Source organism: Ursus americanus, chromosome 19, assembly GCF_024610735.1.
Source record: "Ursus americanus isolate L20-20 chromosome 19, mUrsAme1.1.p, whole genome shotgun sequence".
Classification (NCBI taxonomy): Eukaryota; Metazoa; Chordata; class Mammalia; order Carnivora; family Ursidae; genus Ursus; species Ursus americanus.
This window is the reverse complement of record NC_142145.1, coordinates 629,792-656,695: the sequence shown is the minus strand read 5'-3', so window position 1 is coordinate 656,695 and position 26,904 is coordinate 629,792. Positions and strand designations below refer to the sequence as shown.

General features: G+C 51.5%; 1 protein-coding gene across 3 annotated transcripts in view; it reads left to right on the top strand.

Annotated features, from left to right (window-relative positions):
• NFATC1 (nuclear factor of activated T cells 1) overlaps window positions 1-25,829 on the top strand; it is a 103,212-nt gene extending 77,383 nt beyond the window's left edge. For all 3 annotated transcript variants that reach the window (XM_045790304.2, XM_045790306.2, XM_045790305.2), the window contains one exon: window positions 24,088-25,829. In XM_045790304.2, coding sequence (XP_045646260.2) covers window positions 24,088-24,137 — 50 coding nt within the window. In that variant the 3' untranslated portion in view covers window positions 24,138-25,829. The remainder of the gene's footprint in view (window positions 1-24,087) is intronic.
• The last annotated feature ends 1,075 nt before the right edge of the window (window positions 25,830-26,904 follow it).

Below are 26,904 nucleotides of genomic sequence, written 5' to 3'. Positions count from 1 at the left end.
CCTGCTGAGGTCGTAGCCCTTCCGCGGTTAGATGTCTCAGCCTCCTTCACCCTCCTCACCCGCCCTGCTTCCTTGTGATCAGTGAGCTGTTCCAGGGGCTGCTTCTGGTGTGTGGGGCATGTCTCGGGTTCAGCGGCAGGCAGTGGTGATGGTAGGTGGCACGGGACGAGGGCGTCGGGACCCACTGCAGGGCATGGGTCTTCCCTGTGGCTCGGGTCTGAATTTGCAGCCTGGAAATGGAAACAACAGCAAAAACTAAGTTAGAAAATGAGATGCTGTGGATTTGAAGTTGTCTTGACGTGAAAGCTTTCCGCACCAGCCAGCAGAGGCAGGAGCCGGGGGCACCTTCGGGTCGGAGGCAGGTGCCCACTTCCTGGAAAGACCAGCGGTGGGACAGCGAGACCGCAGGCCCCGTGACAACTTGGTGGCAGTGAGGCCTTCTCCCAGAGGCACGCGGGCACCGTGGGTTCCTGGAGGCTGGGGCCGCATGCCGGGATTCACACACAGCTCTCCAGCAGCCAGGAGGAGGGACACAGGGCCTGGTCTGTGGAGGGCTGGCCCCTGTGGTGAAAAACTGGATGACGGGGAGCATGGAGACTCTCCACCTGGCCTTTCCCTCCGAAGGAGCAGCATTTTCTGGAGCCCTTCTGTTTGCCTGACGGGAGCCAGAGCGGCAGTGACACTCTGACCTTTACTAATTTTTGTCAGGTGTTTGCTTGCCCGCTGCATCCAAACCACCGTTCCAGAAGTCATGAGGGGCGGTTTGGGGTTCCGCGCTGGAGTTCTAGTTGGGTTTTTTGTTTTCCAGAAATGTAGCGTGAAAAAGGCAAGAATAGGGTGCTGTGTGTAGTGGAGAGAGCCGGGGCACTGGGGCACGCGAGTGTTGTTAGCAGCCTGGTTCACACGTGAAGCGGCTGCTGGCCTACGGCCTGCTGTGCTGAGCGATGCCCACCAGCACGGAAGGGCCCACCTTCCAGACTTCTCTTTTTCTCTCTTTTTTTTTTTTTAATATTTTATTTATTTATTTGACAGAGACAGACAGCCAGCGAGAGAGGGAACACAGGCAGGGGGAGTGGGAGAGGAAGAAGCAGGCTCCCAGCGGAGGAGCCTGATGTGGGGCTCGATCCCAGAACGCCGGGATCACACCCTGAGCCGAAGGCAGACACTTAACGACTGCGCCACCCAGGCGCCCCTAAATGTAGATTTTAAAAATAGGCCGTAAAAGCTCCATGTGAGCAATTTCTCTGGTTTGATTTCCGTGCGTCGCCCGTGTGCGGATCCGAGCTATGTGACAGCACTGCTCTTGTGCTGTTAAGCTGTCCTTTCTCACTGACGTGAAGTGCGGGCCGTTCACACGTGCACACACGTGGGTGCTTTCACGCCCTAGGGCACGGTCTCGTGCGTAGCGTTGGCTGGAAAAGTGTTCTACACGCGTCTGAAGGGCACGGGCTTTGTCCCGGGATTCGGGCGGGGGGACCCGCTCAGACGGGTAACTGCTGAAACGAAGCACCTCCTTTGAGCTTCGCAAATGACGCGCTCGCTCGCCAGCCGTTGGTGCGTCTGCGCCTTTGCTGCCGTTGTCACCCCGACCGCCCTGCAGCCTCCACCACAATCGGCCCTTTCAGCCTCCGCCAGGAGCGCTCAGGTTTCCAGAAGTCTCCATGTCATTAAAACAACAAGCAGGTGGACCAGGCGGCCAGGATCGTGTCTGCCCGAGTCTGGGCCGTGAGTCCCCCCGCGCTGCTCCCCCCCCCCCCCCCGAGCCCAGGCTGCTCTGGGAGAGAACAAAATCTTTCCTCATGGAAAGTTTTACTGACCTGGCTTGGCGCCCGAGGCTGGGGCCTTCCCCGTTCCTAATGATGATGGAAAGAGTCTGTATCACGGTGATCAAACATGCGGAGTCGTTAATATTGTGGACGGCGGCTACTGCGTGATGGATAGATGAATTCAGCCATGCGAATAATTCATCAGGGTCGGTCCTTAATGCACTTGCGTATCCGCTGGGGAGTCTCCAGGCCCAAAAATTACACCGCACACCACCCGGAGACAGACTGCTGTCGGCGTGGTGGGCCGCAGGCTCTGGGAATGGGTTCTCTGGAGGCCCTGCCGAAGGGCCTGAGCTGCTGCCTGTGGAGCAGAGACTCTGACTGCTCACCTGCTAGGTAACTGGGCACCTCGAGGGGCCCCTGTAGGCCTGTCCAGCCCGTGTGTGCACCTCACGGAGACAGCAGTCTCTGCACGGACACACGGAACTGAGCTTCCAGGGACAGTGCGCCTTGCAGGGGGTCGCACCGATATGCAGATATTTTAGTCTTCGTCTACCTAAACCTGCGTGTGACCCAGCAGTTAGCAGAAGTTGTTGGTCGGTGTGACGAGTGTCTGTTAGCTGGGTGTAGGCAGGGCCCAAGCCCTGTGTCTGCTGTCTCAGGAGGAGCGTGCTTCCCCCTGCAAACCTGTTGCTGCCGAACGCCAGGACAGCAGCGGTGAGGAGGCCGCCATTCGTCAAGGCAGAAGGGGAAAGGCAGCAGTGACTCTGAGACGGCTGCTGAGTAAGGCTCTCTATAAATAGGGTGCAGACATGCCTGTGCTGCTCCCAGCCCCGTAACCTGCTGGGCTGTGATGTTGGAGCCTCTGCTGTTCCTTCCGATGGGCAGCAGGGCGAGGAGGAGGGGGGGTCTGCTCATGGGCCGTGGGAGATTCGATGTCTGTGAGGTTCTGGGCACTCTTCTCCATTCTTACTTGTAGATGTTAACTACAAGCATGAAATGCTTGGAATTACACTATATTTCTAATCAAAGTATTGCTGTATAGCCTGATTATTTTCTGCGTCCTTGGAGGGGAATCAGTCTTACTGCTTTCAGCTGATACTAACTTTCTGCCCATCAACCCCCCAATCATAGGCGTTAGCTTGTTTCCCTTTAATTATTAATTTGAGAGAAAGAAGTAGTGTCGTAGAAGGAAAGCAAGGGAAGAGCCGTGAGTACTGAACACCATCTGTCACAGCAGGAGCACAGACGGCCCAAGAGCTGATGCCCGACGTGACTGTGTCTCTGCCCGGCATGGGGCGTGCTTGCGGTGCTTCTGTCCTTTGTCACAGGCCGGCTCTGAGTAGTGTGGAGTGTCCGTGTGTGAGCGTCTCATGACTGGAATGCTGGTTTTTCCTGCAGAGAGGTGAGCACCTTTCCAAAAGTTCTTTCAATGACTCTGTCTCCACTTCAGATGAAGTTGTGCAGCTCTGGCCTGGGCTCCGTGTCTTTTCTTTCTCTGATGATTTCTCTGGAGCTTTCTCACTTGAGAAGGAGCGCTCTTTACAGATACCGTCAGATCCATGAGCCAGCAGAGAGCACGCCACCGTGCTGCGTCACCAGAGCATGGAGCCATAGAACTAGGGATTTGAAAGCATAATGGCCACATTCAGAAAGCACAGTGGGTGATAGACCATCAGAGCGAGGCGTTTCTTTGGGGAGAGTGGTGACCAGGGCAGTGGAGGGCTCTGTCTACATCTGTTGAACAACTGTGTTTTTGCAAGAGCAGCCAGGGCCCTGTAACTCAAGCCAGGCACTTGGCTCTGCTGCCCCTGGAGCTCCAGGCAGAGAGGCAGCTAGGGACGGACACTTCTAAGTGATCTTCCTGATACAAAAGTGTATTCTTACATATGGATCCCTAAGGAGCACTGAATCATTGGCTCACAGGTGCCTATCAAGTCCAGGCAGAGAAGAACATGGAGACTTGGAACTGTGGTAATTATCTTCCCATCAGAGCTGAGAAAGTAACTCCCAATCTAGCACGACACATCATTGTCAACAAACAGAAAACCCAAATCACAATAACAGTACTGGATGAACGGCCTTTCGTACTTTCCAAAGTGACTTTTTACATATATCCTCTCGATTTACACTTTCAACCTTAGAACAGTCCCATGGCCAGAATTGCCAATATTAACCCCACTTGACAGAGGAGACGGGGCTTACAGACAAGTGTTATTGACTTGCTCACAATCACACAGAACAAGCAGCAGGCCAGAAGCAGCATGGGGATCTGCCAGCTCTGATTTGAATACTCTCTCTACTCTACCAAGGTTTGGATCTATTATTGAGTATTTTTTCTCTACTAGAGATGTGATGTGCAAAGACTCCTTCTTCAAAGTCTGGCTTTCAAGTGTGAGTTGGCCTGGCAAGCCAAAGAGGACTGCAGTATATTTTCTTCTTCATCAGAGAATTCCTGGTCATCACCCAAGGCACTTTTTGATAGCTCAAGAAGGACAGGAAGACAGGCAGGACTTCCAAAGTGTCGGAGGGAGGGCCTCAGTGAGTCAGCACTCCCAAAAAAAGCAACAAAAATACGGAGAAAACTATCAAATCAATCATTTCACAATCTGGAAATTCACCAAACAGGCAGAACAAATTGAAAAGCATTTATTCAAGAAAAACTGGACTCTGCTAAGAAGAGAGGGATCTGTGCTGGTTTAAGGGAGGGCTACTCCCATCCCCCTTCCCCAGCTCCTTGGAGCATAGCCGTGGAAAGCCAGCAGCTTCACTGACAGTGACGGAGACTGGCCTCTTTGGGGCTCTGTTAAAACCCTCTTCCCCAAAGTGCAAACAGTATTCGGACTGATGGTGAAGCTCCCTGGAAAAGTCGTCTTCCCAGGCCATGACCAAAAACAACAGATGACTGGACTCATGCTTGTGGGAGCTGCCAAGGCTGTGATCTCAACTGGGGCAAACAAGAGACTAGCCACACTCGATGCCTATAAGGGGTTTGAAAAAGCCCCAGCATATTCCTGGGGCTTGGGAGACTATGTATGGACATGCATATGCTCTGGAAAGACCTGGGGAATGAAAGGACTGGGTCCTTCACCTCTGGCTGGCCTTGAGACCTGTACAAAAAGCAAAACTAGAAGCTAAGGCTGACTGTGGCTTGCCTGCAATTTGATATCATTGACAGAAGGTGGAGACTTAAGAAACCTCCTGACTGATAACTGACTGACCGTTAACCCTGCTAACCTGAGGATGACCCTTGGGAAGCCAGACTTACAAATAAAAACAAGGATTTTTAAAAGAGGAATAGAGGACTTAGGGGCCACACACTGCAGAGAACACAGGACCTCCCAGAGGATTAGTCCAGAAAAGTCACTAATCAAATATCCAACATCAAGGGAAGAAAAAAAGAGCCCAGCAATAACAGCAAACCCTAAGAGGGGGCAGGAGTCTAATTCCAAAGTTGCTACAATATATTATCTACAATCTAGTTTTCAACTAAAAATTATGAAGTATGCAAAGATACATGAAAATATGTCCCATACAGAAGGGGAAGAAACAACCCACAGGTATAGACAGTGTCCCTGAGAGGGCTCAGGTGTTGGACTTTGCAGCAATGGCTTTAAATCAGCTGCTGTAGATACATTCAAAGAACTGAAGGAAAGTATGTTTAAGAAATTCAAGGAAAGTAAGGGGCACTTGGGTGGCACAGCGGTTAAGCGTCTGCCTTCGGCTCAGGGCGTGATCCCGGCGTTCTGGGATCGAGCCCCACATCAGGCTCCTCCGCTATGAGCCTGCTGCTTCCTCTCCCACTCCCCCTGCTTGTGTTCCCTCTCTCGCTGGCTGTCTCTATCTCTGTTGAATAAATAAATAAAATCTTTGAAAAAAAAAAGAAATTCAAGGAAAGTAAGACAGCAATGTCTCACCAAATAGAGAATATCAATAATGAAATAAAAAAATTTTAAAGGGCCAAATAGACATTCTAGCCTTGCAAAGTACAGTAACTGAAATGGAGAATTCATTAGAGGGGCTGAACAGCAGATTGGAATTGGCAGAGAAAAAGAATCAATAAACTTGAAGAAATGTCTATAGATTATCTAGTCTGAGGAATAGAAAAGGAAAAGCATAAATAAAAATGAACTTGTGGGACACCATAAAACATACAAACATGGGCATATTGGGAATGCAGAAAGAGAGGAGATAGAGGAAGGGGTAGGAAACATATCTGAAGAAATATTGGCTAAAATCTTCCCAAATTTGATGAAAAACATTGTACGCATCCAAAAAAATCAACAAATTCCAAGTAGAATAAATCCAGAGATTCACATTTAAATACATCATAGCCATACAAGTCAAAGAAGAAGAGACAATCATGAAAGCAGCAAGAGAAAAGTAAGTCATCAGGTACGCGGAATCTTCAATAAGATTAACAGCTGACTTCTCATTAGCAATTGCAGAGACCACAAGGAAGAAGACTGTTGACCAAGAAGCCCATATCTAGCCAAACTAGCATTAAAAATGAAAGAGAAATAAAACCATTGCTGGGTAAGCAAAGATGCAGAAATTTTGTTGCCAGCACACCTGACCTATAAGAAGTATTAAAAAGAGTCCTCTCAGCTGTTGGCAACGGAGATCCACACAAAGAAATAAAAAGCGCTGATTAAAAAGTAATTATGTAGATAAAGACAGCATACATATTTGTAAACTCTTTTTTTTCACCTAACTCATTTAAAAGGAAATACATAAGACAAAAATTACAAAACCGTTCTGATGGATTTATATCAAGATGTCATTTGTGTGGCAGTAACAGCAGAAAGGAAAGGGTAGGGAAGGAAGCCATAGTAAAGTAAAACTTCCATGTGTTATTAGAAACAATATTAATTAGCTGAAGTAGAATTTTTAAGTTAAGATGTATATCATAATCTCTAGAGGAACTATAAAGAAACTAACTTAAAAATATACAGAGTAAAACAAAAACAACAAGAAAAAAGACATTTAACTGATACGTTATAAAACATGTATTTAACACAAAAGAAGGCAGTAATGAAAGATCATAGAAACAACAAAAACAACAAACAAAACCCCACAAGACACAGAAAACAAACAGCAAAACGGCAAATGTAAAGCCTACAACAAAATCACATTAAATGTAAATGAACCAAACACTCCAATAAAAAGGTGAAGGTTATCAGACTGGATTAGGGGAGATAAACTAGGGTCCAACTATATGCTGTGCACAGAAGACTTACTTTATATTTAAAGGCACAAATCGGTTGAAAGTAAAAGGATAGAAAAGATACACCAGGTAAATGGTGACCAAAAGAGATTTGGAGTATCTATACTAATATTAGACAAAGTCAATTCAAGACCAAAGAAAATGTTGCTGGAGACAAAAAGGGACAATTTATAATGAGTAGAATGTAAATTGAGCAGGAAGACATAACAACTGTAAATATTTTTGCACCTAAAAAACAGAACCACATAATACATGAAACAAAAATTTCCAGATTTGAAGGGATAAACGGAAAGACAATTAAAAAATAATAGCTGGCCACTTCACTACATACTGTCAGTAATGGATAGAACAACTAGACAAAAAGTCAACAAGGATACAAAACAATTGAACAGAACTATCAACCAGCTTAACCTGGAAGACATCTATAAACTCTCAACAGAATGGGGTGCATGTGGGACATTTTCCTAGTAGGTCATAAAATAAGTCTTAATAAAGTTTAAAGGGTTAATTCTGTTAACAGTGGAATTAATGGAATTAATCTATGGAATCAGTGCAATCCATATCAAAATTCTAGAAGGGTTTTTGGGTTGGTTTTTTTTTGTTGTTGTTGTTTTTTTAAGGGACGTGATCCTAAAATTCACATGGAATTTCTAAGGTCCAGAGTAGCCAAACCAATTTTGAAAACAAAGAACAAAGTGGGAAGACACTTCCTGATGGAGAATTTACTACAAAGCTACAATAATCAAGACAGTGTGGTATTGGCATAAGACATATGGATCAGTGGACAGAATTCAGAGTTCAGAAATCCTTATATTAATGATAAATTGATTTCTAATAAAAATGCCAAGCCATTTAAAAACTGGGACAAAGAATAGCCTTTTAACAAATGGTGACATTACAATTGGATGTCCACCAGCTAAAAGAATGAACTTGTACCTTTAACCTCACATCATACACAAAAGTCTCAAAAATTGATCATAGAATCAAATGTATAAGCTAAAAAATAAAAAATTTAGTAGATAGCATATGAGAAAAATTTTCAAGGCCTTAGATTAGGCAAAGATTTTTTAGATACAATACCAAAAACAGTCCAATATTTAAAAATTGGTAAATGAGACCCCATCAAAATTCACACTTTTTCTGCTTCAAAAGAACCATTAAGAAAATGAGAAGACAAGTAGCCAACTAAAAGAATGTTTTTGCAAAACATGTATCTGATAAAGGGCTTATATCCAGAATATACAAAAACTTTTATCTCAACAATACTAAGACAGCCTCGTCAAAACTGGGCTTTAAAATGTAAGCAAACATTTCTCCAAAGAAGACGTATGAATGGTTAATAAGCACATGAAAGTAGGCTCCACGTCCTCTGTCATCAGGGAATGCAAGTGTGACACCAACGCAGAGCCCAGCTCCTACCCACCTGAGGGACCACAGCCAGTAAGAGGCACAGTAGCACTCCTGAGAGAAGACGGGGGGAAACTGGAGCCCCCACCCGTTACCACGGGAGACGTTGGGTGCCACGGGCACATGGGCGGTGTCTTCGGAGGCCTGCAGCTTCATCATATGACCCATCCATCCCACTCTTAGGTATCTTCCCACGAGAAGTCAACACGTACGTCCGCACAAAGGTCTGCACACGAATGTTCTCAGCAGCATTATTTATAATGTCCAAACATTTGAAACAACCTGAGTATCCAGCCCCTGGAGGACAGCTGGGAAAGGCGCGTCACAACCACACGACGGAATATTACTCAGCCGGAAGGAGGAATGAGGTGCTGACGTGCTGCACCATGGATGGACCTCGAAGAATGAGGCGAAGTCAGAGCAGCCAGACACAGCCACCTCATCCTCCATGGCTCTGTCTACATGAAGTTACCCAGAAAAGCCAGACCTGGGGAGGCAGTAGCGCCCTGGCGCGGGAATGTTTCCCGGGGTGGGTTTGGGTCTGCATCTGTGGTGTAGCTGGAGGAACTTCCCTTCGAAAGTGTTCGGAGTCAAGCACGTTTGTTAAAACACTTGGTGCTGGAGGCGAGGCCGTGCTGTTCAAGCTCGAGGCCTGTGTGTGTCGTGCAGGGCTTTCCTCTGTGGAAGCCGTACGGTCCTCAGACTCCTTTTTTAGTAGCGTGAGGAGGGAATTCCAATTCGGTTTTTCTACGGCACGAACCCAACCCTGGCGGTAGAGTTTCTCTTAGGGAGTGAGAATATGTGTGCTTGCTTCTGCATTATCTCGTGTTTCACTAAATTAAGGACAATCTATGAGACACGGACAGTGTAACGGGAGCTTCTCCACCTGTTGCCACGTGGTGGGGTCCACGTTTTCCGGCCATTGGCGATGCGGGTTCTCTATCACTTTTCATGTCGTTTGGGCGCATGGAGCTTTGAGTCCCTCTACCTTTTTCAGCTTGAATTTTGAAGCAGGGTTCTTCCTTCCTTCCAGATTATAATGTGGACAGTTACACACAGTAAAGAACAAAGAAAGTCTATTCCCTTCTGAAACATCCGCCCTTATCGTGCCCAGGGGACCCCAGCTAATCAGAGCCTGATACACTGCACAATAGGCCAAGTCAGCCAGACCACTCCCCTCCCAGAGCTCACGCTATCGCTCCCAGAGCCAGCGGCTGGTTTTCTTTTGTTCTGAAGTGGACAGACAGTGCAGGATGCAGTCATCGGGCCTGGGGGCCTCAGGGCGGCCTTATCAGCCCCCCAGCCGTCCTCCCTCCCACCCAAGGGTGCAGGCTTCCCCAGGACTCGACCCTATCAGGCCCCCACAGCTGCTGTTATTTTAGATAGGACAGGAAGTGGGCCTGGAGGACAGGAGCAGCTCATGGCCTCAGCGGCATCCAGAAACGCCTGTGATTTGCCTGGGGTCTGGCTCCGGCTGGAGCCCGCGGCACGAGGGAAGGGGAGCAGTGCTGCAGATGTGGGGGAGCTCTGCCGGCACCTGGGGCCTCGTCTGGTCACACAGAGCAGGCAGCGGCGCCCACATCCGAGGTGGGACCCCCATGTGGGCAGTACCCTTCAGTCTTGGGGGATGGCGTTGTCAGCCCCTCTGTCCTTTGTGCCCATCAAACGGGCTAGTATGCAGGTGTGCAGTCCTGTGTGGGTCTGCGGACGGTTCTAACGGGGCTGAGAGCTCTGGCCCAGCGACAAGACAGTGAGGCTGGAAACCCAGGGGCGCGTCTCAGCCAACAGTCCGCGTCAGAATGGGGTTGAGGTGGGGGCGGTTCTGAGCTGTCTGTACCAGCACCCTCTGGGCAGCCAAAAGCCACGACCTCTGGGGTGGGGCAGAGCCTTTCTTCCCCAGCGGCCCTGCTTAGGGCTTTTTGCTGGAACTGGTTTCCAGAAGGGACCCCAGATAAGACGGTGGCGCCATTTGTGACCTGGCTGACATCTGAGAATGTTTCACTCAAGGAATTGCATTTTAGGACATCTCCTGTTACTTGCCATCCCTGGACCAGGTTGGTGATGGGGAGTGTGCCCCTGGTCCACAGCGTGGCTGCTGTCCCCGGTGGGGAAAGCCGTGCTGGTTGCTGCCTTTGGCATCGCGCCCTGCCTTCACAATGTCAAACTTAGAATCGCCTTTATATGCACTTTCCTTTTTTTTCCACAGTAGCTGTTGCCAGCAAGCTGTAAACTACCGTATATCACTCAGATTTAAGAACCTAAACTTTAAAACAAATTAAACTCTTGTTGACATTGTAATAAAAATCAGAATGGGGCTGAGCTGCACAGTAGAAGCGAACTTCAATTATTTTTGTGGATTTAAGATTGTTTTCTGGGATTCCCAGACTCCCAGCACAGCAAAGTTATTTCCTCTTGGCAGATGGCTGGACAGAAAAAGGGTGGCGGACAGAGGGAGGGCGCGGGGGAGGGAGGCGGCAGCGTGGGCCGCAGCCTGTCCGTCACTGTGTGTTTGCTCTGGCTGCCCCGGGAGTGTCTGCGGCCACACTTGAAAAAGCAACTACAGGGCAGAGAGTCCGTGGTGGGGCTGGGGGAGTGCCTGCATTTTTTTACATGCTGTAATTTCAGAAAAGAGCTCAAAAATGTGTGTCAAGGTCTGTCTGTTCATTGGGTGTTTCTCTGGATGCAGAGAATGGAAAACGCACGTCGGCCTGTCCTTCCGAACTTTGTCCAAACGCTGGAAAGTGCGCAGCGCGTCCGCACCCACCCTCCACTCCCCTGGTCCTTATCTCTCATCACCCGTTAACCGCGGTGTTGATGTTCTGTCACTCGCGGAGATGGAAACGGTGGTTTCCACGGGACGAAGTGCCAGCTTTCCACCCTGCGTGCAGCTTCCTGTCCTGATAGCACAGCATGCAGTGTGGCAGGGAAACGTGCAGATGGAAACTGGGTGATTGATTACTTTGACAAGCGTTTCTCCGGAGGCGTGGCAGGCTCCCTGGGGGTGAGTTTTGACCTGGGCTTTCAAGCGAGCCTTTTACCAGAATCGGCCCTTCCCTGGCCTGCTGCTTCCTCCTCTGTTCTGCTTCCTGTTTCTCTGTTTTCGAGGCCAGGTGGGCAGCGGGGCCGGGGAGCTCCGGGCCACGGATGTGCTGGTGTCCACCGCCCACCGTAAGCTGCTGCCTTGCTTGGTCCTCCCAGCCTGGTGTGGGGAGCCACCGCAGTGGTGAGGGTGGCCGAGCCCCGGGGGGCTGGGCCCTGCTGTGGCTCCTACTGCTGGGAGGTGGCCCCTCTGCCCTGGGAGGAGCTGCGCCCTGGGGTGGGAGCCTTGCCAGGCCGGCGGTATCCAACACGTCCATTAAATGACGGGAAGGTGAGGAGAGCTTAAAAATGTACGACCTTCTGGGTGGTTTCTTCCCAGGCCCTTCTGTGTCCCAGGATGCGTGGAGCAGGGCTGTGGGTTTGGAAATATCCACTCATCCCTGCGGATGGCGACCCTGGGCGCTTGGGGGTTCTTAAAGCATCTTCGGTCCCTGTTCCATCAGTGATGTACACTTGACCAGGGCTTCCTGGGCTCAGCATTTTGATGGAATGTCTAATTGTGCTGTGTGCACCAAAGTGTCTCCAGGCCTCCGGCAGCTTGTGGGGAAGGTGTGCAGGCTGGCGCTGCAGTGCTGGGCTGGCCTTGAGCCCCTGGCCCGTTCCTGTCGTCGGGGGTTGTCTGTAGCGCTCTGTGTTGGGGAATGGCCACAGATATCCTCATCCCAGTGCAAGAAAGAGCTCAGCAAAGCTCGGACACTGCTTCCCTGGGAAGTCAGCAGCCCCTTGTCTTCAGTCTGAGTTATCACCTGTTGTGAACAAATACATCTAAATAGGTTGTTCCGCACATACTGCCTTCTTAGGACATTTTCTTAATTTTTATTTCTGTACTTATTTTAGAGAGAGAGCGTGTGCGCACGCATATGCATTTGGGGGGGCGGAGGTAGAGAGAGAATCTCGAGCAGACTCCCTGCTGGGGGCAGAGCCCGACGTGGGGCTCGATCTCATGACCCTGAGGTCACCACCTGAGCCAAAACCAAGGTCAGACCCTCAACCGACAGAGTCATCCCGGCACCCCTTTTGAGGACGTATTTTAAGGTTTCTTCAGATTTAGTTGAACAGAGCAAGAATTAGTGCGAGATTTTCCGAATGAATGCTCATAGCCCCACGGAAAAGGAAGAAATCCCACAGACACAAGGCTGTCCCGTTGGTACGGCTGATTTCTCCGCAGCCTGAGCGGTAAATGCCAAGAAGCCTGCAGGTTCGGCTGTTCCTTGCCTCTTGCTCTGTCTTTTTGAAACTCATGCAGAGGATTAACTCGACTTTCAAAAGAGGATGGAACAACCAATACATTTTTTTTTAAGATTTTATTTATTTGACAGAGACAGGCAGTGAGAGAGGGAACACAAGCAGGGGGAGTGGGAGAGGAAGAAGCAGGCTCCCAGCGGAAGAGCCTGACATGGGGCTCGATCCCAGAACGCCGGGATCACGCCCTGAGCCGAAGGCAGCCGCTTAACGACTGCGCTACCCAGGTGCCCCGGAACAACCAATATTTGCAAGTTCCTTACTGTGTCCTGGTATCACAGGGCTGTCAAGACACAGCCACACATCCGTTCTCTGGCCCCTCAAAAAATTAGAGGGGAACGGGCAGAACAGGTCAAGCAGCTAACAACATTCAGAGTTTAAAGTTCAAGATGACAAAGCCTTTGCCGAGTGAATTACAGCGCATGCGCTGGGAGTCTGCGGGCCTGGACGGTGTTTCGGGAAGGACTTTTCAGAGGAGTAGGACAGGAGCTGAGTTTTACCGGCAATCTGTCCTGTGTCTCTGCTCCTAATGGGAAACGCAGCCTAATTCGGTGGGAGGCCTCCGAAGGACAGGACACGTGTGCAGGCTTGGGTTCTGTCTGTGAGGTTTGGGGGCCCTTGGCTGACAGTCTGCCCTAGACGGCAGCCCTGAAAATGGATGCATCCCTGGCCCCAGCATGGTGCTCCTCTCCCGTGTCCAGGGGATCACTGGGACCTGTCCCTTCAAGGACCATTGGAAATGACCGCTCCACCTCAGGCTGAGAAGTGGTCTTTGGGACCGTGGTAATCCAGCCAGACCGCTCATTCTGGTAATCACCAGGGGCGTGCGGTTATTACATAAAGTCAATTAGAGCGCATACATGCCGGTCCTGCTGATTTGATTTAGAACTAACAAAAGCTCCAGTAATGGGCAATTACAAGAAACTTAATGGCCCTTTATACGGAATGCAGCTTCCATGGCACCTAATATACTGTGATGAATTACTCATTATGTGCCGTGTCGGAATAGCTTCTATAAAGATTAATAATTGGATAATCAATACAAAAATTCAATCTTGGGTGCTTTTCCACGCCAGGGTCAGTATGTCCCAGAGACCACGGGACCGGTCTCACTGGCCTCTGTTTTTGTGACTCGGCTCCCCTTCTGCCTTGTTTTCCAAACTGGGAGTCTCTGGGAGTCACTTGCCTCCAGCGATTCTTCTTTTTGGATCTTTACAGAATAAAGAAGCAGCTTCTGCTGTCGGTCCGTTTTCTCAGTACTCGTGGGTGCAGTTTCTGCCCTCAGTGTGGGCTCCGTCTGCTGGGGGCAGAGAGCAGAGACCTGTGGTAAAGATTAGTGGCTCACCAGGTTCCTGTGTGCACAGGAGAGGTGTCAGGGGGCCTTCCCTGAAGTGGCCGGCAGAGCCAGGAGTGGGATGCGGGCACCCTGGCGGCAGCATCCCAGCTGGGCTCCGGGCACAGGTGCACAGCTGGGAGTGGGCAGGAGGGAGGTGGCGCACGGAGCAGACCCTTGTGTCCTCGCCTTGCCGTGGGATGGGCTCGGCCCCCTAGCAGCTGCCCGAACGCAGGCCAGATGCCGAGGCTGACCAGCAGTCACCAGCTTCTCCTGGGCTCTGGCTTCTCTCTGAAGGCAGTGTCAGTTTTTAATGGTGGAAATCTCAGACATCCACAAGGGTGTAGTAAAGAGTACAGAGGGCTGCCACGTGCCCTCACCAAGGTCCACAGTCGGGGCAGGCGATGCGGGGCACTGTTCCTTCAGCCACCCTGGTTGTGGCTGAGGTCGTGAGGAACCAGGTCCTGAACCTCGTGTCTGCATCCTGCTGTCCCTCAGGCACACACGCCTTTTTAATGGGCCAATTTCCTACATGATCACAGTGTGACAGTCACGCCTAACAGGTGGTTCATGGTTCTCTGGTAAGGTGAGGATTTACTTCAGACTCACATGTACCGATAAGAAGGTGTGGTTTCACTTCCCCTGAAGCCAGCATCAGAGGGCCTGAGCCTCTCCTTTGCCTCCATAACAAGCAGCTTCTTCCGGGCAAACCGGGCAGCTGCCGGGTGGGTCACGGGTGCTTGACCTGTGTCCGGCGGACGGGCGGGTGGAGCTGATGGATCATCACGTGGACCCTCCCGCCGCCAGCCCAGGAGCATGGTTGTGTCCTCCGCCGCCTGCAAATGGGGACGGGCTGCATGTTAGCGCCTCTTACCTTGAGGACCCGACGTGTGTCCCTGGACAGGGTGACAGGAGGCAGCAGGCTGGCCACGCCTGCATGGCCACTCACCCCGTTCCTCTGTCCACTTAACGTTGTTACTTTTTAACTAAGGGGAGCTTTTTCATCTTTTTTTTTTTCCCCAATTCTGTTCATTCTGCGTGAATAGAAATTTCATAATTTGGGGGAATGTGTTTTCTAGCAGCACAAAGAAACCCCCAGAAAAATGCTTGCTGGTGGTTTAGCACTCCCCGTGAGCAACTGTGAAATGAGTTTGGTGTAGATAAAAAAATGAGCCAGGTGATGTGGGAGCCCACGCCCGGCCGTGGTAGAGGGAGGTGCAGGGCAGCCCGCGGAGCTCCCGTCACATGGCCGGCCGGTCCCCGTGGAGGCTGGAGTTTCCACACGGGCGTTAGCATTATTTGGAGTATTCAGGCTAAATAAGGAAGCAGACACTGAAGGCAGGAAAATTATTCTGTTTTAATGGCTGACAGTCCCGTGTGACAATAGTGCCGTCAGTGCCAACCCCACACGCAGTTGGGAGGGTCATGTTTTATTAAAACTGTGACTTGTTGTCATTCAGACTGCACCGTCCCGTTCCCTCCTTCCAAAAATAGCAGGCCCCGTGGCAGTGGCTTATTATGATTAAACAGATAAAAATAAGTGAAGGCTGAAATGGGTCCAGGACACCCGAGGTAACGCGGAACTTACTTTTTAATGGAACTTGAGAGACGGCCTCATTTTCCACCACCTCACGAAGCATCTTTGAAAAAAGTCAGAAAAGTAAAGCAGGGCTTCAGTGATGTTGCAACTCTGCATTTTCAGAGTTACCGTGGTTGTGACAGTCCCGCAGAGCGGCACCTGCTGTCTCCTGGGGCCACGCGGGGCCGCATGGACACCCAGCCCGCCATCCCTGCCAGGCCGTGGGCAGAGTGCCAGCCTGCGAATGAGGATGTATGGATAGCAGACTTTGTAAGACACTTGCCTCTTCTAAGAAAGTAAAAACCCACCTGGGAGACAGCCTCAGTTTCCCTCGGTGCCACAGCCCGAGCGTCGCTGCTTGAGGGGCACAAAAGCATGTTTTCTCCGCTTCCTGGTTTCCACATCATGGTGTTTTCGCACACGTCTCCCCTCTGCAGTAATACCTTAGCCAAGGAAGTTCGCGCTGGAGCGTGAGAACACTGTGCACCCGGCAGTCGGCTGGAACCATGCACCACGGGAAGCCCAGCGCTCACGCCCCTGTGCGCGGCGTCCCAGGCGTGAGAGTCTGCACACCTCCCTGTCCCGGGATCCCTGCACGTTGTAAACGGTTAGCGAGGCAGACACGACCTGGCCAGGGATATTTCTGGCTGTACTACCGTCTGCCTAAATGATTATGCTCTCGGGTTACAATACTAACTTTAGCTAAAGGTGTACTTTCTGGGAAAGTTAGCAAATACTTTTTAAAATTATCTTTTAGTTATAGGAATGGGAAAGAACGGCCTTCCTGTTTTGTTTTGCTCTTCACGAAGCTATTTTGGCTTTCCCTTAAAAATAGAAATGTTTCTGATGGCTTGTTCTGTGTGAGGAACATGCATTTTTCTGTCCCTCACAGGAAGACGGAGTAAGCACGTAACAACTGCTTTTCTATATTTCTTTACACGTGGTACTTCATTTGGCCGTGAGCTTTGAACGAGCCCAAGGGGCAAGATGCAGCACGGATGTGGCCGCAGGAACCCACCCTGGGAACTGAATCCCGTGTGAATCGTTCAGGCCTCTTTGTTTCCCACATTGCTTTTGTTTAAAGGACAACGATGGCTTTTGAAAAGTGGTTTTCTTCGTGAAAAAGCAGCATCGTAACCTGTTATGATGAACACTGGGTGTTATACGCAACTGGTGAATCACCGAACGCTACATCAGAAACTAATGATGTGCTATATGCTGGCTAATTGAGTTTAAATAATAAAAAAAAAAGACCCACAAACAAATAAGCAAACAAACAAACAAAAAACAGAGATGAAAAAGTAACAGTGCCCCTGCTCGGCCGGCTAGTTCACCAAGTAGCAGAAGGTGAATATTGTTAATTTTTAAAACTTCACAGGACAGTTGTCTCCTTATTACAACTAACCTATTGAAAAGGAGGCAGATGTTTTAAAAATGGGTTTTATGTAATCAAGCTGACGTGTACCTACAGCAATCACTTTGTTTTTTAGAAAATTGACATAAAAATGTTATTAGCAAAGTATGGTCCTTATCCATCCTAATTAAACTTTTTTTTTTAAGCAAAGATTACACAGTGTGGCTGGGGTAATGCTGCAACTAGATTTCTTATGCCCAGGCCCAAACCTGGCTCCTAAGAAAGTAGGATTGATGTCTGTGTGGACAACCACCTAGAAACTTCCAGCACCTGCCTCTCCTGTGCCTTCCCACCCACAAAGCCTGGCACGTGGGCCCCATGATTCGAGCAGGGAGAGACCCCCACATGGCCCCAGGCACGTGGGGCCAGCACCTCCTCCCATTGCTGTGCCGCGGGTGGGAGGCCAACGGCCCTGTTGGTACTCTGTGACGGAGACAAAAACCTGCCACAAACCTACACAGGTGTCTCTTCTGGTTCTAGAGAGAACACACGCTCTGCGGGAAATACCGAAACGAAACATACAGAAGTAACGCCCACCCCTCGGCTCCACTGTGAGTCTGAGCACGTGTGCCGCATGGCTGAGCTCCGGCCTCCACGGACATGACCGGAAGTCCACTCTCTCCCCCCCTTTGGTCAGGAGACCGAAAGTTCAGCCAGTGAGTCCCGCACCCATATCGGTAATAGAAGCAGGCTGGCCTGGCATCTGCTGGACCACGTCGGGCGTGTCGTTCTGCCAGGCAGGAAGCCGGCCTGGAGCAGCCTGCCCCCGGGAGGCCGCCACTCTGGCCTGCTGCTGACGCTGCGGAGCCCCTGAAGCCACACACTCCCCTGAGCCATGGCTGGTCCCATTCCTGACTTTGCTGCTCGCCCACTGTGAGGACTGGCATATCTCCCGCCTTCTCTGGGCCTGTCTTCAAATGAAGAGTAGTAACGGTATCCACCTCCCAGGGGGTTGGGGAGGACGCTGTGAGGTTCCTGCCGCTTATAATGCTCGGCGCCCAGAACTCTACCCAGGAGGATGTGTTTCTCCTTTTGAAATGACTGAAGGGTCCCCGACTCGGAGAGCAGAAAGGGATCTCGACCAAGCCCCCATTTTCACGGATGAGACCCTCAGGCTGCAGCCAGGTAGGGAGGCAGGATGAGAGCAGGTCTCCATCCGCGAGCCCTCCAGCCTCACCCCCCCCAACAGTGCGTGTCCAGGGTGTGCAGAGCTCATATCGTGTTTTCTAGAGGAAGGTCACAGGCCTCCATTGTTCACCAATCTGACCGATCATTTAAAGGGTGTGGTATGAGCGCGAGAAGAATTTAGGTCGGAGAAAGTTAGAAAGTCACGGGATCATCAGAATTATTGGCTCTGACATGGGTTTGCTCATGCTCATGGCCCAGGCATCTCTTGGAGAATAGGAGGTCGGGCTATCTTTAAAAACAAGCACCATCCAGATCTTCTCTTTGTCGTTTCTTTCTCTTTCTAGGGACTGCTTTTCCTCCCTGAGTCTATGTTTGCACTCTGACCACACAACATCCTACGGTTCTTAGGGTCCCCGGGACACACTTCGTGTCAGGCTTCCTTTCTAGTCCCAGGGATACTGCGGTCACGGCACTCCCGTCCTGTCGTGCACAGTCCCATGTGGACGCACACACTGTCACTTCTTCCCTTGGAGTTGGAAGGAGGACGCCGCATGACAACGTCTGGGAGCCCATCAGAGGCGCAGCTCCGTCATTGTCGCGGCTCCCTCATCGTCGCAACAGCCATGAGCAGGCTGCCTCCGAGGCTGAGAGGTCCCGGCACGCAGGCCTGGTGCCCTTGGATGTCGGCTCTGAAACGCAGACTCAGAGCCGGTGGAGTGTGCGTGTCGCAAGCACGGGGCGCAGTCGCAAAGCCTCCACCTTCATGTGCGTGCAGCCCTTGGGATTGCCAGGCTGTGCCGCTGGGATTTTTGAAGGAGGTTTCTTTTTTATTTTTTTTTTTAATTTTTATTATTTTTTATTATGATCTGTTCGTCACCATACAGTACATCCTTAGTTTTTGATGTAATGTTCCATGATTCATTGTTTGCGTATAACACCTAGTACTCCATGCGCTACGTGCCCTCCTTAATACCCTTCACGGGGCTAGCCCCCCCGCCCCCCCGAGACCCTCAGTTTGTTTCCCGGAGTCCACAGAAGGAGGTTTCTTATCTAGCATGTCATGATATCTCTTCTGGCTTTGATATCTGCGCCATATTGGTAGGGGCGGCCAGTGCATGCTGCTGTTTGTTGTAGGGTGAGAGGAGCTTGCCCTGGAAAACAGGTGGCCGTTCAGACCCTGTGTGGGTCCTCTGGTCACTTGCCTCTTCTCCTCCTTCTGAAAAAAAAAAAGATTTTTAAGGCATGCAACAGCTAGTCCAGGAGAAATGACTGAAAAAATAGTTGTTTTTAGCTCCAACAGAAGAGAATACTGTGTTTGTATGCATGGTGCTGGTGCTGGGCTGGTGCAGGCTTTGAAGACAAGCATGCCCCAGAAAAGGGAAGTGCAGGCTCTGCCTTTAGCCTCTCTCCACCTCAGACACCAGGTTCTGTGTGCTGACCAGCCCTGCAGTCCAGACCAGGGCTGGACACAGAGGGACAGAGTGCAGGGCAGGGGTAGGAGGAGGGGGACTGGCGCGCACAGGTGGGCAGAGCACGCTCAGGTGGCCTCCACTCCTCACCCGAGAGCCTGAGAGCCCGTTTCCACTTGCCGACCCTCCCGCGGGCCCCCCATTCACAAAACCTCTAACTACGAAGTCTGCTTTCCCTCCCTGCTTAGGAACCACGGGGGCTGCAAACATGCTGGGCCAGCAAGCAGTGCAGCTCATTCCTGAAATTTTGATTTGAGAGCCTCAGCTGCTTTCGGAAACCAAAAGTTCAGAAATGTGGGGAAACTTTGGTTAAAAGCAAAATGTGTAAAAATGAGATTTGGACCCTCCCCAACCCCTTGGGTCACACGGTCTCAGGAGAGCTCAAGGATGAAGTGAGGGCATTTTGCTACGACACAAGGTTTTTAAGCTCAATTTTTTTCAAAATGGTGATGAAAAAGAAACTCATTATGTGAAAGAACAGAAATTTTGCTTTAAAACGGACACTTGGTCAGATTAGTTAATTTGCACACCTTCTTTATAAATAGCCGTGAGATCTTTGCGTAGTGGTCAGAACACAGCGAACATCCACGGGTGCTGTAAGTGCGGGTGAAGAGCTATGCCTGTACTTTGTACGTTCTAGTTTTTAAATGTTAAAAAATACTTATTTTCTTTTCAGTCAATTCCAATGATGCACAAGGAGGTGGTGTGGGTACATGTCTGTGTGTGTCCTGCATATAGATCCCAGATTAAAACACAAATTCAAATTGCCACAAAAGTTTTAGGAAAAAAACAGTTTCCACCTTGGGAGCGTTTTAGAGAAAACTTAAATATAAGGGAAAAAACCTTTCTCATTAAATTAAATTGTGGTATAACAGCTCACCACATCCTGTTGCAGGGACCTCTGACACTAAGCAAAGCAAAGGTTCCTCTTTCAGGTCTCTGACAAGCTCCAAGGGTCACATGGTACCTGCAGTTCAAAATACTTCGACAAAGAAAAAACCCTGTGTGTCGGTGGAAAAGCTGAATAAGAAGATGGAAAGTATCAGTAGAGAGAAGACACTGTGGGAAACCGTCACAGAGAAAGCCACCCCCAAAATAACCAGCACAGAGCCCCCGGGGGCGGCTGCGCACTCACAGGGACCCGGAACCGTGACCTCATGGAAGGGACGTGGGAGGCTCTGGCCAGGGCGAGGCCAGGGGCGGCAGGACCCCGGTGCGCGTGCCCTGCTGCGCCATCTGTCTGGGGATGGGAGCCTCACGGCTCTCCCTGCAGGGCTGCGGTGCAGACTGTGTCTGCCCGGATAGTGTTGCTCCGTGGCTGTCCTGTCCTCGGTCGTGTGCACAGTTGTGCGTGTCTGCTGTGCAGGTTACGGGGGCCACCTGCCCCTTCCGTCAGCTGCCCCATTCAGTCCCCGGGCCACCTAGGGCAGGTCCAACAGGACATTTGTGCATGTGTGCTGGTTCTTGAGTGCGCTCCCAAGATGTCTGACCCATCGTGACCCTACTTTATGGTGCCAGGCCTGGACCACAGGGGCGTCCAGTAACCTGCCATGTCAAGCTGACCATTATTGGGAGGCAGGCAGGGCTGGTGGCCCATCAGAAACTGGCAGATCCCAGTGAGGGAGCAGGAGTGCTGCCCACTCTCCCGAGATCCTCCTGATCGCCAGGCTGGGGTCACAGAGAGCAGGTCAGGTGCCAGGACACAGGAGGGCCCTGGATGGCTCAGGACATACTCAGTGATTTCCCCACTCCCACCCACCACGGGCTCCCCCTGCCAGGCTCAGGTGCCCTGGTGGGCAGCAAGGGGAAGCCCACTTCTGAGGCTTCTTCCCCTTTTATCTTGTCAAACACGTGTTATTTTTCCTGTGGTCTCTATAACCCTGAGGAACTAGAAGGTTCTTGGCTGCCTTGCTTAAGCTTGCCCCCTGTTCCCCGGCATTTTTACCCCTCAACCTCCCCCATATTCCCCATCATTATTACCCGTCAGACCTTCCTCCATATTCCCTGGAATTTTTACCCCTCAGACCTCCCCCCATATTCTCACAATTATTACCCCTCAGACCTCCCTCCATATTCCTGTCATTACCCCTAAGGTCTGCCCCCGTATTCCCTGTCATTATTATGCCTCAGACCCCCCATTTCCCTGACGTTAGTACCCCTGAGAACTTTTCAACCACCAGTGTCTGCTCTTGCTAATTCAGATTTCCGGTCTGAGACCAGCTGTCCTTGCTAGTGGAATGAGCAAGGAAACGCAGTGTTGGTGTGTGTAACTGAGAGGCCCAGCCCCAGCCCTCAGTGGTATCCTGTCCACGCTGCCCTGTCCAGAAGGCCTTGTTCCTCGGCGTCATGGCTGAGTGTTGTAGCCCCAGGGGTGCCTGTGGCAGCCGGTCCACTTTCCCCCGTGTGTGCTCTCCGGACCTCCTGCTTAATCTGAAGGTGGGTTGGGAAGACCTGCTATGCCCATGGCCTGGCGCAGGTTTAGGATGAAATGAGAAGGGTCACCATGAAGCGACTTTAAGGGGCCACGTGCCACACCAGCCACAGTGACATGCTTTGTGGGGTGGTCACTGTCCCTGCCACGTCAGCTCTGTACTGTCGTAAGGAAGTCCAGCCCACTCTGGCAGGGAGCCTCTCCTCACCAAGGCAGTACCCTAGAGACACTCAGATTTGTTATTTTTTTTTGTCAAAATGTTCTTTGATGTAACAGAGTTCTGCAAAGTGTAAGTTGGACCCGTGCCTCTCAAAAAAGAGGCCAAACGAGTGAAGTGGGAAGAAGAGTGGGGCTGTGTCTGCTGCCCCGTGCCTTCCCCCAGGTTCCTGTCTGTGCTCCGGGAACCCAGCAGAGCGTGGTGCATGGGGCCTAGGGAACGCTGGGGCAGTCTCCAGGTCTAGTGACAGGGAGAGCCGCGTGGTCAGGCGGAGACACGTGACCTGCGCTGTGCACGGGAGGAAGAGCTGCCTTGCCTGCCTTCCCGGGGGCCGTGGCCGGCACTTGTCACGTCTCTAGTGGGTCTGGCTAAGCTGGGCAGCCAGAGTGTCACGGAACAACTGCCTGCCGCTAACGAGCTGCCCCTGGGACACTCCAGGGACAGGTGTCGTCCTGAGAGCTGGTCTGAGCACCTGGGCCTCATTACTGCCTCATTAGCAGTTAGCTGGGAGGGGTCCCTGGGCTGGCCCCGGCGAGCCACAGCCCCTCCCGGTGTTTTCCACATGAAGGTCAGTGCCATCCTCAGAGAAGGTGTGGCTGCGTGTCCGGGGGTCGTGCATCACATCCGTGTCCCAGGCAGATTTGTCCTCGGCAGGCAGGCTGGCCTGGCGCCCGCCCCGGCATGCTGTGTGCTCCTGGTGTCCGCAAGCAGTGACTCACCCCCCTCGCCCACAGGCGGCCCCCTGGCCAGGAGGCGGGTGGGCCTGGGGCTCTGCAGTCAGGCTCCCGCCTGTAACGCTGGTGCCAGTGGGCTCCGTTATCAGCAACCATGACACAATTCCTGGTTCCCCCAACCACGTTTTATTATTGTTATTCTTAACAATGGCGGGGGGTGTTGAAAAGGCATGTAGGGGAGGGAGTGGGGGTGATGACAGGTGTGCCAGCTAATTGCTGCAGGAAGCCACTCTGGGATGTGCCGGGGCCTTTGCAGAAACACAGGGAGTTTATCTGGGCGGCAAAGGGAAGCCCGGGCAGTTCCGTGACGTAAGCACGTGTCCCCCACCTCCCATTCTGTTAGGAAAGTGGGCCGTGGGGACACGTCCCCTATCTGGGGGCCGATCAGGGGGTGGAGAGAGGGATGTTGTGCAGCCTGCTCACCATGGCCGTTGCCAGCTTCGCTCATTTCCTCTTTTGCTGCCAAAAGCCACATGCTGATAGTGGACACGGACAAGGAAGAAGAAATGAAGGAAGAGCCCCAAACAAAGGGAGGCCCCGGCCGCCCCATGGTCGGCCCTCCTCTAGGACGTGGCCTGTCCAACGACGAGATCAAAGAAAAGGGCCTCTCTGAGCCAGGACCTCAGGGACATGCCTGCGCGCCGCAGGGTGCCTCTGCTCGTCTTGCCTGTGGAGACCCCAGCTGCACGCACCTGCCTGGAGAAGATGCGCTCACAGCACCCGGACCAGCACCAGGCGGCTTTTTCCGGGGCCCACAGTCGAGGCATCAGTTTGTAACTGTTTCTGGATGGGAGCGGTGACTCGACCACCGCCAGCCCCTGCAGTCGTGGAGCCGGGTTCCGGGCAGCGGCGTGCTGCTGGCTCAGGACACCCCAAGCCCGTGGTGGGAAGCAGGAAGGAGTTCCATGCCTCTAAGACACCCTTGCCACAGGCCCAATGTCACGGGCTGAAGGCGTGGCTGATGGGATTTCTGGTTCTTACGAACAGTTCTGGGCAGAACAGTGTTTCCCTAATGGTTTCTCTATTGTGTTTTTCTTGCAGTAAATGAAATAATACGGAACGATCTCTCCAGCACCAGTATCCGATCATAGCTGGCCTCGCGGAACTCACTCGGAAACCGCGCAGTATCGCTCCGCCGCTGACGGTCAAGCTCCGACGCAAGGACTTCTAAGTAGACCGAACACACACCTGGCGCCCGTCAGCACTCCAGCTGACTGAAGCCTTGCATCGCACGCGCAGAGAAGTACCTCTGTGACAGGGAGGGCGGACCGCAGGGGGCAGGGGAGTGAGTGCGCCTCTCGCCGGCCCCCGGGCCCCCCCGGACTTCAGGACTGGAAGTGCCTTATTAACCAGACCCCAGCATCAGGGTGCCATCGGATGGAGTGTTGGGTCTGCTACCAGGAGAGTATTTGTAGGAGCAAAAGCTATAAAGATGCTTCATCGTGAGGCTTTCTCTTTTGTATAAATTAGGAGAATACTGGCAAGCTAGGCGTTGTGAGGAAAACCTAACACGTGCTTCCTGCTTTTTCTCAGCTCCCCTTGGGCTGCAATGTGCAATCTGTTGCCTTGTTCAGTGCATTTTAGGCATCTTTTATTTAGTGCTCTCTCGGGTCACCTGCTCCCCTCTCCTGTGTTACCGAAACTGTAGGATTGTTAACCGTAGCATGCTAGGGTTTTGTTTTTAATCTGGCTTTGAACGTAGCACAAGTAAGATGGTAGCGCAAGATATGTTGCTGGACAAAAAAAGAAGTCTGTCTGCCCCAGGACAGAGCTTGCATTTGCATGTATGTACAGTTATCAGCACGTATTTATGCACGAGTGAAGAAGGACAGTGTTGGCGGCGTGCGGTCTTTGCCCAGCAAGGGCTGCCGCGTTAGCAATAACCCGTATCCGCTCTGGAAAACGCATCTAAGACAAAACCTGGCTTTTCAGCGACGACCACGGGGCCGTATCCTGTCGGCCGCATCTGCATTGTCTTGCGTGGCGCCGCTGGCCGAGCTCGTCAGAAAGCCAGGAGAGGTGCGTCCTCGCTGCCCAGATGTTACCAGACAGCAGATGGGAAAGCAACTGTAAATAACACCCCAAAAGGAGTGTAATATATTTGTTCAGCTGTAAGAGGATTCCTTCACAGAAGCCTTACAACTCTGCTTCGTCTGAGAAAACAATTACCAAAAATGTTTTAATACGCCTGTAGTTCATTCCCGATTAGCTGCCGTTACCGCGTAGCTCAGCGTTAGCTTTCGTGCTTCTCCTGCGTCTGTACAGTTAGCAGCTTATCACACATTATTACTCGCCGTGACCTGTCGTTTCCCATAACCAAAAAGCATGCTTTATTTAAAACATGTTTACCCTGATGATTGTGCCTTAGGAGTTCACGCCCCCTCATGGAACCCGCCCGAATTGCACCCGCGGGTGGAGGATGTAAGTTCTGATAATTAAACATTATGTTATGGTGGAGAAAGCTCCCCGCAGAATTATTTTTAAATGTTCTTCTGTCGATTATGTGTCATTTCTGTTTGAGTCCCGGCAAGAACACAAACCTGAAAGCCGTATTTGCACACAGCTGTGAAGAGCGACGGCAGAGGGCTCCGCGTCGGCCCGACCCCGCTCCTCACAGGCCGCGGCCCCGCCTGTCGCCCAGACCTTAGCCTGCGCTTAGCGTCCTAGGACTCGCATGAAACTCTTCTCAGTAGGCTGTCTATGGGAAGGAACCGTTTGCTATTTGTGTCCGCTGTCCTTGTAGTTAGGAAATAGACCCAATAAAGCAATATTTTTTTGCTGGACAGTCTTAGTCTGCAGCGATTCATTACCTGTGTGGAACATTCTACTCGGTTCTAAGGGGTTTTCTGCTGCGGGTCCTCATACTCCTGCCGCCTCCACGAGGTGCTGAGTGCTAGAGCTGCACCGGCGCCCCCGGGAACGTTCTCCCCCAGCGGGCTCGCTGTCCTAGACGTGCGAGGAGAAGCTGGCCACAGAAGAGGCGGACGTGCGGCCACGCGCCCAGGCATTCCGAACCAATGGAGGACTTCAGAAATGCTCGACCAGGCCCTGTGCGCAGGGAGCTTTCTCCCGAGCCAGATACTTCTGCTCAGAGGGGCAACACGCACGGGGCTGTGCTCGCTGGAGCCCCGTCTGTTCCTCACCTACTTGCTCCTTGAAGTGACTCGGCCCCTTTCCGTGCCCAAATCCACGTCAGGCTGAGGTGGGAAAATGGTATCGTTGTTCATAAAACCATATGAAACCCAGAACTTCTCCAGCAATTACTGTCTGGAATTGTCAGAAATAATATTTTGCTTTTAGGACTTTGCAAAATGCAAGATTTCCTGTTTCTTTTGCTAAGATTGAGGCAAAGTACTAGAGGAATCCTCATCACCTAGCATGTGTGGTTGGCACGCCCCTGTCGCCGCAGGAAGCAGAGCAGCCGCGCGGCCAAGGGGCTTCGGGGAGTGCGGGAGTGCACGGAGGGGTGGGGCTGTGGAAAAGAGAAGGCGCTCTCGGGGCCCATCACGGGTTGGGAACCCCAGAGCCCGCCAGATACACGGGGAATCAGGAGCTCCGTCCACCTCTCCTGAGAGCAGGCTCGCGGGGCCACCAGAGCTGGGCTTGCCTCCCTGAAGAATATCCTGGAAGCTATTAATTTCAAAGCAAGTTTTATAAACCTGCCCCCTGTTCCCAACAATAGAATTTTATTTTCCAGAAACAAAAATATAAATCTATGAAATAAGGGGCGGTTTGTGCAAAGAGGCAGTGCTTCTGCGGACACCCGTTTCCCTGGATTCGCTTCTTCTAGGTTGGTTTTGTGTAATAAGGAAAACATACCCGCAGGCTCACCTCTAGCAAGGCGTTGATGTGCGTAGA